The 12,832-nt window shown below is 36.8% G+C and overlaps 1 protein-coding gene across 17 annotated transcripts in view; it reads right to left on the bottom strand.

Moving 5' to 3' along the window:
* MAPK10 (mitogen-activated protein kinase 10) overlaps nt 1-12,832 on the bottom strand; it is a 288,604-nt gene that overhangs the window by 18,188 nt on the left and 257,584 nt on the right. For all 17 annotated transcript variants that reach the window (XM_019731283.3, XM_074323972.2, XM_074323984.2 and 14 more), the window contains 2 exons: nt 2,466-2,529; nt 687-764 (listed from right to left, as the gene is read on the bottom strand). In XM_019731283.3, coding sequence (XP_019586842.1) covers nt 687-764; nt 2,466-2,529 — 142 coding nt within the window. The remainder of the gene's footprint in view (nt 1-686; nt 765-2,465; nt 2,530-12,832) is intronic.

Raw genomic sequence — 12,832 nt, forward strand, 5'->3', positions numbered from 1 at the left:
AGCAAAATACCTCCTAGGTCCATCCATGCTGCTACAGATGGCAAGAACCCATTCCCATCCGTGACTGTGTATAGTCTCTTCAATTCAGAACATAGGTCTTAGGAAAACTATATTAGCATTAATAAGTGTAAGTAAATTATCTTGAATAATTCTAAAACATAATACATAGCAAAATATGTATATGTACAAATGTGTGTTAGATTCAGTAGATCGCAAACTGAAAGACTGTCCATGCTGATTTTAATTGGAGCCCGTCTTGGTTGATGCTTCAACTACTGTCACACCAACCTTGGGAAGAGTTCAAATACTGGAGTGGTGAGGAAAGAAGTTTTGGCTGGAGGGATTCCAGACCTCTACGTTGACTTGGTGGCAGAGAGGGCATTATGACTCTGCATTTGGATGAGGAGTAGTTACCTTTTAACCAGTCCATGTCACCATTTCTTCAAGAGTCATCATTATCTTAAAATGAGCTCTGAAAATCTCTTGTGCTAGGTCACATAATCTGAATAATCAAAATGAATACTGCACTGAGTATCAAAAAAGTAAAACTAATATCATTAGAGGGAAACGATCATGGGATACTTGCGCATATGCTCTATAAGCAATGCTATTGGCTGTAATCCCTGCTCAAGGCCAAGAAAAATACTGAAGTACTGGTTTATGGGTTATTCACTGAGAGTGAGTACCTGAAGGAGAAGGTTGTCCTTTTACGACACCATTTTTAGTCTTTTCTTCAGAATTCATTACTTCCTTGTAGATAAGTTCTGTAAGAAACAGTTATCAGTGTTATAAAAAACAAATTTCTCCTTAATCCACATAGAAAATTTATTAGTTAATAACAAGTGAAAACATTTTGATGGGGTTGGGTAAATTAAAAATCAACTGGGATTCCTTTATTCCTCTAATTTTACATTTTCTTGCAATAGCAGAGCCTGGCAAAAGTAAGCGCTCAATAAAGCATTTGACCAAATAAACATATGAAGAAGACACATTTTACTTGTTTTCTGAATTGTTTGGGGGATTTCTGATGCATTCTAATTTTATCTCTTAAGGATTTTAATGGCTCCATTCTGAACATCCATTTTTCTTTTATATTCACTCCCTGAGAGATAGACGTACATGTTCTCATAACTTCACACTATGACTTTCCATCAGTTTTTCAACTCTTACTTCATCATTTTTCCAGACACAAATCTTGGATTTATAAAACTAAACTTGCCTAAAACCCAACATTAAAAAGTTATTACATTTATTGCCAAACTGGCATCCATTTTCAGCTTTTTCCTTATTAGAGTTAAACTTACATAGTAGTTTGCTTTCATTTTACTTTACTCCTTCTAGCTAAAAATCATTCAGCACTACTAATTCTTGCTTTAAAATGACTTACAATTTATATAGCCATCATCCTTTACAGGTATTTGTTTCTCCAATTTCTCACAATTTAGTCCATGTCCATCCTGCTCAAGTGACATTTATATCCTATCACTTACTCAACATGAACTTCTAAGAGTGCCTTCTAGTCCTTATTTATATCAAACCAAGTCTTTTCTGTCTGTCACTTAGGATCTTTTTTAACTTGATCCAGTTTGTATGTGTTCATTTTCCATATTTTCCAACCTGATACCTTGACCAGTGGAATCTCTTTACTATCTTTATAACATATTTTGCTCATTTGTTTTCCTCTTATCTCTCCATCTTAATATTTTCCTCTCTTTTATTTTCTTTTCCCACTTTACAATAATTAATTCCGTCAAGGTAGCTTAAACATTTCTTCCTTTCAGATCTTCCCATTATGATTCTCCTCATTTTGACCTAATCATTTGTTATGATCTGCATTTGGTTTTCCAATATTTATTCTACTCTGTAGTTATTTATATTAGTTTATCTATCTCTTTATAGTTTCTACTTTGTTTCACCCTGAGTATAATCTTGATCATGCAGTATATGTTTAGAAAATTTTCACTGAAATAAGTGAATTAATGAATTAATTCATTATTTCTTAATTTAAAGGAGAAATAAGTCACTTAGGTACATATATATGTTCTATTTAAATTCTCAAGTTCTATATATCAAGAGAAAGAAATCATATATTAACTGTCTTATTTTCTAATGTCTAAAATCATCTCAGACATAATTTTATCCATTTTATATGATAATTTTATGTACAAACATGGAATTTTTAATTCTAAAACTAAATTGAAGTTTACCCTCCATCATGACAAATACTTTGACAATCAGTACTATTTTTAAAAGTGTCAGCAATTAATTCCTTTCATTCTTGAGTAAATGCAATATTATTAGTAGTATGAAAAGATAGATTGGTTTGCGGAGCTTTGAAAATGGTCTAAGAAGGTAGCAATTAGAAAATCGTTTGTTACTAAATTGTTTTAAAAGGAAAAGCCTTGAGAATACTTTCTGAATTTTAATAAAGTAAAATGAATACTTTATTTAAGTAGTAGAGTCACCTTTCCATTCTTCAATGGTGTGTTCTCTTTCATCCAACTGTTTGTCATATATCTGAGGTGGAGGCTGCAGAATAAAAACAAAAAAATAAACTTTGTGCAATAAATTAAACATGATTAAAGTCTTACAATGCATAAGAGTACCTTGCTATTCATTGATTTGGGTGGTGATCAGAGTCTCATATAAATTGTGGAGTGATTACAGTAGTGCAGAAGTTAAAATTTCCACACAAACTTATGGAGGATTCATTTATATCCGAATATTTGCTGTTGACCATATGAGGCAGCAGAATCCAAATCCTGAGAGTTCACTTCCCCAATCCTTCTGCTTCAGAACCCAAGCTTAAGCACCTAATAGCCAGTCTTTGAAAACCAATCAAAACACTTGATTACAAGGACCCAGAAGCTGCTATGTCTTCCATTCACTTGCCACACAATAGCACCCTATTAAAACTACCCCAGACTGGTAAGATTTTCTTCCATTTTTAGACTAACCTAAAGGAGAGTCTTTAATACCTCTCGGTAGACCGTAGTACTACACCCCAGTATAAAAGAATATTCAAATATAATCAACCTTTCATTTTTCATGAAGCATAACAAAACACCTCTATGTATAGCTGTGTGCCCTATATTTAAATGGTTTCAGATATTTTTCCCCCTCCAACAGAAGCTGCCAGTTGAGGTCACCTTGAACACTTGAGTGGCCCCTGTTGCTCCCCCAGAAAAGGAGGAATGATGTGGCAAGGCCTTCAGTCTGACTTATGGAATCACCATTCCTCTTGCTGTGAGGAGTTCAAAGATGGGAAAGGAGATTTTCATAAATCTAAGTGCCTTCCAGGAAGGAGAATCTCAGATAAAGAACCTGACCTCTTCTTCCTGATGTTTGGACCTGGGGAGATCTATCATGGTGACCTAAGGTAGCTCCAACTCAGGCCAAGTGACATGGAAAGAAATAAGTCATGAGGTAGAGAGGAAAGGGGTTGAGAAGCTATACCAGCTGGAAATGGATTGAGTGAAAAGAAGAGCTACAAACTGTCAGGTGCCATGAAATGGGACTCTAGAATTCATCCCATCCAGCACTCCAAAAGCAACAGTTTCTATAAGAAACTAAAAGAGTTACTCAATAGAATGACTCAGGCTTATTAGGACACACATCCCTCCAAAACAGCTGTTGTAGGATGGCTTTGGACAAGATTTTCAGTGACAGCTTCTGGCTTTTGTGGGAGGTCCTCTGGCCCATGAGCAGCACCCAAATACCACTCTGGCCCTCCTATATTGCATTTGGAATCTCTGGTGGCCTGAATCATGACAGACATGGACAGACATGAATATTCATCCTAGCCGTGTCATGTTGGGACAGCCTCACATACTACAGAAGTTGCTGGATATAAACATAGACGACTTTGCCCAGTTGTGGTGGGGCAAGTCTAGCATAATATTGAATGATTGAGGACTACTGATGAAGCCAGACATTCCTTTAACACCAGTGATTGCTACTGAGGCGGAAACTTTAAACCAGCCACTGTGATTCAGACGTGGTCGGCTGAGTAGCTTTTACTGAAAGGACTAAGCAAAACGAGACCGTTCCCTGCCCCACGACACTAGTGAGAAGAAAGACACACTGACTAGAGAAAGGTAAGGGGACTGGGATATAATCAGGCACTGCCCTGGGGACCTAAGGCAGGACGGTAGTCAGGTCCACCCCAAATTATAAAGGACTCCCAAATTAAAGGAAGATTATGATTGAATGAATGAATGAATAAAACAAAGTTATTTTTGAAAATCTGTGAAACTGTCAGCTAAGTAAGCTAATGCAAAGCCAAACTCTGGTTACGAAACATCCTTTGTCAAGTGGCAGCTTTCCTGCTTTGCCCCTTCCTGAGCTGTGGTGAGGTCCTGAAGTGGGCCTCGACCTCGCCCCCTGCTGGACGCAGTGCGCACAAGCTCTCGGCGGCCCCCAGAGCTCTGCGTTTGTTGCCGCCACTTTCTTTTTCTAACAATAGACAGCTCAGGATCCTGTGTGGCTGGCTTCTCCGTGCAGTGGATTTTTCCATTCAAGTTTCAAAATTGAACGTGGCTCAAGAGTACAGTTCTTGCTAAAGTTTATGAATGCCATTTTCTCTTTGCAACAAAACGATATTGAGAGAAGTTTTCCTTGGAGCTTCAGCATCCAGCTGTCGCTGATGTATAAAAGCACAAAGTACATCAACTCTACCCACAACCACACCACAAAGAAAGAAAGCAAAGTACTGAGTCCAAGATTTTTCTTTTCAATAAACCAAGAGAGCTGCTTTAAACACAGTTGCATTATAGTTATGGCTGAAAGGACTACATGTACAGGGTGGTGTTTGTTTGTTTGTCTGTTTGTTTGTAGGAGAAGATGCAATCACCTATCTGCGGTGGAAGGTACATTCACATAAAGATGTCTCTCACATAACAATGTAAAAAGAGTAATTGACGAATAATCCAAAGAGAGTAATGTCATAGTCAATCACACATACACATGTGTTTGGGCAGCAATCTTTAGTTCAAGGAGAAGAAGAAGGAAGAAGAGATGAAGGAGGAAGAAGATGAAGAAACATTTAGGGAAATATATGGAGAATGAGGATATTGCAGTCATACAGAAGTCAAGAGATCAGAGTGTTTCCAAAAGAGGAAGTAACTGTCAATTTTATGTAAATGAAACAAATGAAGATTTTGGCTTTCAGGCACCAGTAAGACACGATAGAAAGCATGCCTTTGAAACCCAGGTAAGTTTCCAAACCTCAAAATTGCCACCACACCCAGATAGACCTTTGTTGGGGGACAGTAATATGATATAATACCTAAAAAATTGGAACAATGTAGAAGAAATATCCTTATTACCAACATGGATATTGCATATGAATAAAACAAAAAGGAACTGCAGAACAGATTGTGACACTGGGGAAAAAAGACAGTTATAATGCTCACAGATCTGCTCTCCAACTATCTTTGAGGGCTTGATACATGGAGAATAGTGTTCTCTATCTCATTAAGTTCTGTCACTTATTTTCTGAGAAGATAGTATATGCTAGGCTCTTTATATATGCCCTAATAATCTGCAGATCAGGAAACTAAGATTCAAAGAAATTCTTTTAAAAAATATTGAAGTCACATAGCGAATTAATGATGAAACTTTGATTAAAACCCAATTTAAAGAGTAAGTCAGAGCAACTAGCAATTGGGATGAATCTAAAATAAGGGCTAATGAAACAATATTTAAAGTAAACATCTTTATAAAACAATAGAAACACAAGCCAGTAGGGTGACTGTGTGTCTCAGTTTGCTCCAACAGTTTCAGTTAGTGCTTGTTCTTGTAGTTATTAGTAGCCCTCAGTCCCTTCACTCTCATAAATGTTTGGAGGGTAATTACGTGAGCATCCTACATAGTAATGCTGTGATATGACATAGTAGAGATCTCAGGAAGGTAGTAATTAGAGGATGGGAAAACAACGAACTGCAACATTTTTCTACCACTGGGGTCACTCAACAATTGCAGTTGTACCCTTTGCTGCTCTAAGACATGATGTCAGCATTTCCTTCCATTTTCTCTATTTTCAGTAAAGCTCAGCTATAAGATATGGCTTTTGCCAAAAGTATGAGTACATAAAAGAATACAATTCCACATAATAAAATTGGGATTGAGGAATATGGATTCTGTTGGCATTCTCCAGTTCTTATTTCTGGGCATGATTTCTGGCTGAAGAGATCTCTTTAATCAGAGCCCATTCAAATCTCTGATTCTCCCAAGGTACAAGTTGCTCTTTCTTGGGACTTCATTTTACATCATATATTTAAATAATACTTTATTGAATAAAATGTATAAATTATTCTTTCCTTAATCTTCAAGATAATCTTGTTTTCAACAGCCTTATACAATGTTAGGATGGAAGAGAATTTAGAACTTCTCTAGTGTCATATTTGTTCAATTTGCAAATAAAAATATAAAAACTCAGACAGCATAAGTGATTTGTCCATGGTCATTGACTTAATTGTGGCAGAGTTAGGAATAAAATGTATAATATCTTATGGGAAAAGAAGGAATAAAGAAATTCTTATGGGTTGAAGAAACGTCAGATTGAATAATTCAACACTTTACAAAAGTTTTCATTAGTGACAAATTTGAGCCTGCCACTCTGATTTCTGTTACAATTTTCTGTCAGTCTATCCATGTAGCTAGATTCAACGACTATCACCCAAGTAGTCAACAGTTATATCCCTGAAAGCTTTTGGTCAAATCTTGGACAACATCAGGAACTCTATACATCTCAAAAGAGATGAGAACCACGTATGAGAAATCTAAGTTGTACAAAGTTGCTTTTTTTATCCATCTTTGGGCCCGAACATTTTTTCCATATCAGTCATCTTCTGAACCAGATGACAATCATCAAGTTGTTGGTGTTTGTTTTCTGCTTCTTTTATCCTAATTAAGCATGAAGTATAGTTTTGTTCCACTTTTTAACTCTGTGCTGAAAATGCCAATGAGAGCTTTAAATAGCATTGTCTTTCAGTGTATGAATTCTCTATTAACTCAGCAACTGGAGTAAAAAACACACACAAATGATATTATGTCCTATTGAAACATACTTTTTTTGTTATTAATTTTGCAGTTTGAGGATTGCCAAAAGATACATGATTCATTTTACGGCTTCAACCAGGAAGGGTGAATTTTAGTATAAAATTAGATCAGAAAAATCCGTTTAAGAAAATGTGCCAAATTTGATTTTATATTTCCTTCAATCTATACATATAGAATAAGTGTTTCAAATGTATTTAAAGTTTTTGATGACTAGAATTTCTTAAATTTTTAACCTCCTGATTAGAAAACAAATATTTATAGAGTAATTTTTATATAGCACTAAATGATATGTACTTTTATTTATTGATTTGTTTATTTTTGGCTAATGAACATTTAACATGTTCTATTTTTTTTTCTAAAACCTTTATATTCTCAGTAGCACCCAGAACAGTTCATTATCTACAATGGGGCTTAATATTTGCTTAACATCTTATCAACAATCTGCCAAATTAATAACAGTGAAATACCAATATCAAAATAATTAACTAAACATAGTTCTTTCCCAGAGTTAAATAGTTTCTCTATATTGTGGTCTTACTTGGTTTCCAATTACCAAAAATTTCATTGTCATCTAAAAGTGCACAATGGCAGCTTGTGATGTACTGTCAGTTGTTTTGTAAAATTGCTTAGGCAAGTTTCAGGATCTCTGTTGATGCTCTTGAACAAAAACTGAACAATCTCATCCTACAGATGAAATAGATGCCTTTAAACATCTGGTGAATTAAAGGTATTAATACTACGCAAAGGGGGGTAAAAGGTTAATAAAACCTGTCTCTGGAAATTCATCTCATTAATTCTCCTTTGCTAGCTTGTCTTACCTTGGGTCCTCAAGCAGGGCCTGGGAAGGGGATTCAGTGCAGGTGATGGTTGAAGAAGTGCTCTCAGGGATGGATAGGGATGATGGAGGATGGAGAGGCATGCGTGAATGACAGAGTTAGCGGCCTCAACAAGAACTGTTTGGGTGCAGAAGTCAGACTGGGCTGTGTTAAAGAGTAAATCTGAGGTCAGAAATGAAGAATTATGAGATTGAATAACCCTTTAAAAGTATTTTAAGGGGGGTGGTGAAGAAGTGATAAGCCTTGAGAATTTGGGTATGAAGGGGACAGAGGAAGGAGAACAGAATGACTCCTAGGGATTTGGCTCAATCACCTGGATGGAGAGTAGTGCCCTGGATTAAAAGGTGCAATGTGATGGTGGTGGGGGCGGGGGACAGCAGTTGTGTGAATAGGGGATGTATGCAGCTCAGTACTTGACATGCTAATTTTGAGATGCCTATTTAAATGCCAGTCATTGTTAGATTTATAGGACAATATAGAGATCTGAATGTCATTTGTGGTCATTAAAATTAAGGCTGTGGTCAAACCAAGATTCCCGGGGAGAAAAGAAATGAGGACTGTAAGAGAAAACTCCTGGGAGCCACAATTTTAAGGGAAAAGAAAACAACTCAGACAGCAAAGGAGACTGGAGAACAGGTGTGTACTGCAGCAATCACTTGGGAAACGTGTCAGGAAGGAGGGTGTCGTCAGCCTATACAAATGGCAAAGAGATGCCAATGTGCTTTGAACTTGGCAGCTAAGAGGCCACTGGTGAGCTTAGACAAAACAGTTTCAACGTTTGAAAAATGAACTAGAGTAATTATAAGCAAACAAAGGCTAATTTTTTTTCCAGAAGCTTGATTATAAAGGTAGAAGGTACTTCTTTGGCTAATAGCACCTTCCATTTCTAAAGATGTGGTAAATAAAAATACTGACTTTGATTATTTGTTCTTTAAAATGAAGGTGGCTAGAACATGGTTATTTGTATAAGGACCAGTGGAAAATGAAAGATAGCACACACACAGGGAAAATGAGACCTACACACAGAAAAGACTGACCGTACATGAAAAAGTGCTGCATCCTGGGTTTTCCTGGACTTTGTGTCACTGGCTCTATGACAGCATTATCACTTTCCTTCCTCAACGTTTTCATCACCCTAGTTCCACTCATACACGGTTGATTTTCATATATTATCTCATTCAGTCCTTACAACAACCCTCCTCTCCTAGGTACGCAACTGAAGCTCAGAGACTAAAGTACCTACTGGCAAGTGGCAGAGGCAGTATTTAAATCCAAATCTCGCTGAACACAAAATTCATGTTCTTTGCATTTTTCCACCCAACTGTAGCTTATCATATAGTTCCTGCTAATTCAACTGGTTGAAATGAATATATCTAAAAGTTTTCTTAGGTAAACAAAGCAACAGTGAACAACAGCGGGGAAAAGGTCAATGCTGTCTCTAGCTGGAGGAACCCTCAGAATGCTCCTAGTGTTGGAGATACAAATTTCCACATCCACTCAATAGAGGCCAGTATGTGCACTGTATTGTGATGCTGCCACCTTGTGGCTGGAGAAAAAGCAGACACTAAGTAAAAGATGGTTTGAGTGTGAGTTCATTTTCATTAAATTGCTTTTATCCAGGGGTTCTCAACTATGGTTCCACATTGAAATTATCTGGGAGCTTTAAAAGGCTGGTGCTGGAATCCCATTCTCAGGGATTTGCAGTTAATTAGTGTGAAGTGAAATCTGGGCACCAGGATATTTAAAAGCTCCCCAGGTAATTTGAACATGCAGCCAAGATTAAGACCTCTATTCTAACTACTTACACAGTAATCAAAGCAAGTTTTGTTATTTGTCTAAGTAGGCCTTATCTACAGAGAAAGAAGTGAAAATATCTTAGAGAATAAAAGTGATTTTGCTCAGTCTTCAATGATATCTATTTCTCTTTAGAACACAGTGATCTGTGGACAGAAACCATCACGTGCTATGGTTTTAAAGGCCAGAAACAGAGAGATTTGTTCATTGTAATCCAAGTGGACATGAGATTTGTGTCTCATAATAAAATTCAGTCTTTGGCCAAAGGGAGCTAGGAGAATCTCTGAGCTTCTTGAATAAGTCACAGATTTCCTGACAGGAACAATGGAAAGAGCACAGGGCTCACAGCAGCCTTGACTCTGACACTAGTAAGACAAGTGACCTTGGGCAAGTCACTTCGTTTGCAATAACTCTTATCTAGAAATATTTCATATACTGCTTTATTCAAGAAGAAACTACTACCCAATGTCTTAACAAATATCATTTCAGGTAATTCAACAAAAACCTCTCTTAAGAACTAGTAATGGGCAAAGCATTGTATTCTAATTTGCTATATATGGAAAGCACTAATGTTTGGAGATATCACAGCACTAAGGGTCCACAGGAAGCTTTAAAAGCTAGTAATGCAAATTTTAATTATAATTTGAACTGCGTGCAATTAGAAAACTTAATTAAATAATGTCCCAGTGGCTTGACAAGCAAGTTAAATTCAGTTTTCTCTAGTTTTTTTTATTCTGTTCTGAAGCTTTCTCAGATGTTAGGTCACAAATTTATTAGCTTTATACCATCAAAAAATAATATCTTAAAAAGGAAAATCTCTTTATTATTCCTTGGAAATTAAATTTTTCTATGGTTCTTTAATTGAAAAGGCTGAGCAATTATACCACCAATCATCCACTGTTCAAGTCTTAAATCTACTTTTTTTCCATTCATTCATTTGACATCTATGTATTAACTATATGCTATATATGCTATATATATATATAACATCTTTGAATTCTACCATCCTAAGCCCAAAATCTAATCATTTATAATTCATGTTGATCGTTAGCTTCTAAATATTTCTTTCATCTTCTGTCCATGTCTCCTCTCAGGCCACCATCAGTTCTAACCCAAGTTTACTACACATTACTCCCCTGCCTTCCATTTGCTTTTTCTCTACACTAATCCCACTTTGCAGACAGAGTGACCTTCAAAAACTCAAATCTGATAATGCGATTCTTCTGCTTGCTAGTTTTGAATGGCTTCCCTTCACCCTTAGAATAGAGTGCACGCTCCATCACACTAGGTAGAGACTCCGTCCTTACCTGCTTACCAGACCGAATCATTTCTCACCCTTCTCCACTGGGTCACCCCCAAACACCTGCAGTTCTCCAATCCTCCCTTGATCCTGGGATTTTTGCACAACCTTTCTTCTTCCTGTCTCTCTTCACTTGGATAATTCCTACTTTATCCTCCATGTTTTTATTTAGAGCTTTCTCTAACCCACATTACTGAGTTGAGTTTTTTCTATGTGCTTCAATAAGCTTAAAATTTGGGCTACTTACCTTTCAACATTTACTTTTCACTAGACTGTGGGGACAAAGTCTTGAGGACAAAGGCTGTATCTTTGTTTGCCAGAATCAAACACTGTACGTAATACATGATAGGCATTCAACAAGACTTCTTTGAGAAGGTAAGATTTGAGCAAAGATTTGAGTGAAGTAATTGAGGGAGCCATGTGGATATCTGGAGGAAGACTGTCCCAGGCAGAAGAAACTGCAAATGCAAACACCCTGATGGGGGAAGCTTGCTTGGCATGATTAGTGAACAGCAAGAAGGCCAGGACACTGGAGCCGAGTGGAAGGGGGTAGAAAATGAAATCAGAAAAGTAGGCAGGGGTCAGATCAAGTAAAGCAAACTGCAGTTATGAAACAAATTGATGGGTCATTACTTGCACCTTTTAACGTAACCAGAAAGAGTAGACTGAGATGGAAAATATCAGAGTATGAAGGTTTTCCTCAGTGTGTGTGCGCACATGTGTGCGTGCACATGTATGCTGGGTCACCATATAAAAACACCTTTCTTACTATGGGTTCTAATAAAATGTGGGAAAACACTGAAGAGAGCCTTGTAAGCCATGGTGAATACTTCGAGTTTTATTATAAGTAAGATGAGAAGCCACTGAAGAGTATTACCAGAGGACTTATGTACCCTGTTTCACATTTTAAAAGGAAAGCTCTAGGCACTCTGGAGAATAGACCACAGGGGACAAGAGTGGAGCTGAGAGACAACTTAGAGACCATAACATGGTCCAGGGTAGAGACGATGTTTGTGTGGAGTAGTTTGAACAAGGATATATTTAGATGATAACGTCAGTAAGGCTGGTTGAAGATAATCATTATTTTCTAGAGATTTTTCTGAGGCTTGAATAAGAGTGGATACGAGAAAGGGTTTTATAAACACTAAAGAAGTGCTCAGCGAAGCACAGTTTAATTAAACTCAAATGACATTTGTTATTCATATAATATGTATCAGCCACTACTCTCACTGTTCTCTGCACTCAGTAGGTAAAGCTGAATTTCTGCTCCTAAGGAACTTGAGAGCAGCGGACTTGGGTAGATACACATAAAAATGGATCATCTCAACATAATGTGTGATATGATAATGGCATGGGGAAGGTTCTAAACAAATAAATGTTAACTTAAAATTATGAGAAGCAACAGTTTGTACTGCAAGACTTTCCAAAGGCAAAAGGCCACATTGGCCTCAGTGGTACATTATAGGGCAAAAATTAGCTAGAAAAATGTTCTGGGTGAAAATTCAACACATCGAACACAGGCCTAGTAAGGCCACATGTCATTTGTAAAGATCTTCAGCACTCCTATATCAGTAACGTGACTGAAAAACAATTCATTCTAGAGACAGTAACTGGAGAAAACCATACTTCTCTAGTTAAAATAAATGAGTAGCCCCAGGATAGGAATCCACAGTGAATTCAGAAACAGAGTTACAGAATTAGAAACTTCATTAAGGAAAAATTGATTTGCCTATACCTACTGGCATTATAGAAATGGTAATGTATTTTAATTTAGAATTTAATATTTTTTCAATTGCAAAGTACTTTTATTCATTTTAAAATATATAGTTTTTTCATTATA

This window comes from Rhinolophus sinicus, chromosome 1 (assembly GCF_057876585.1).
Source record: "Rhinolophus sinicus isolate RSI-liver-muscle chromosome 1, RSI-T2T, whole genome shotgun sequence".
Lineage (NCBI taxonomy): Eukaryota > Metazoa > Chordata > Mammalia > Chiroptera > Rhinolophidae > Rhinolophus > Rhinolophus sinicus.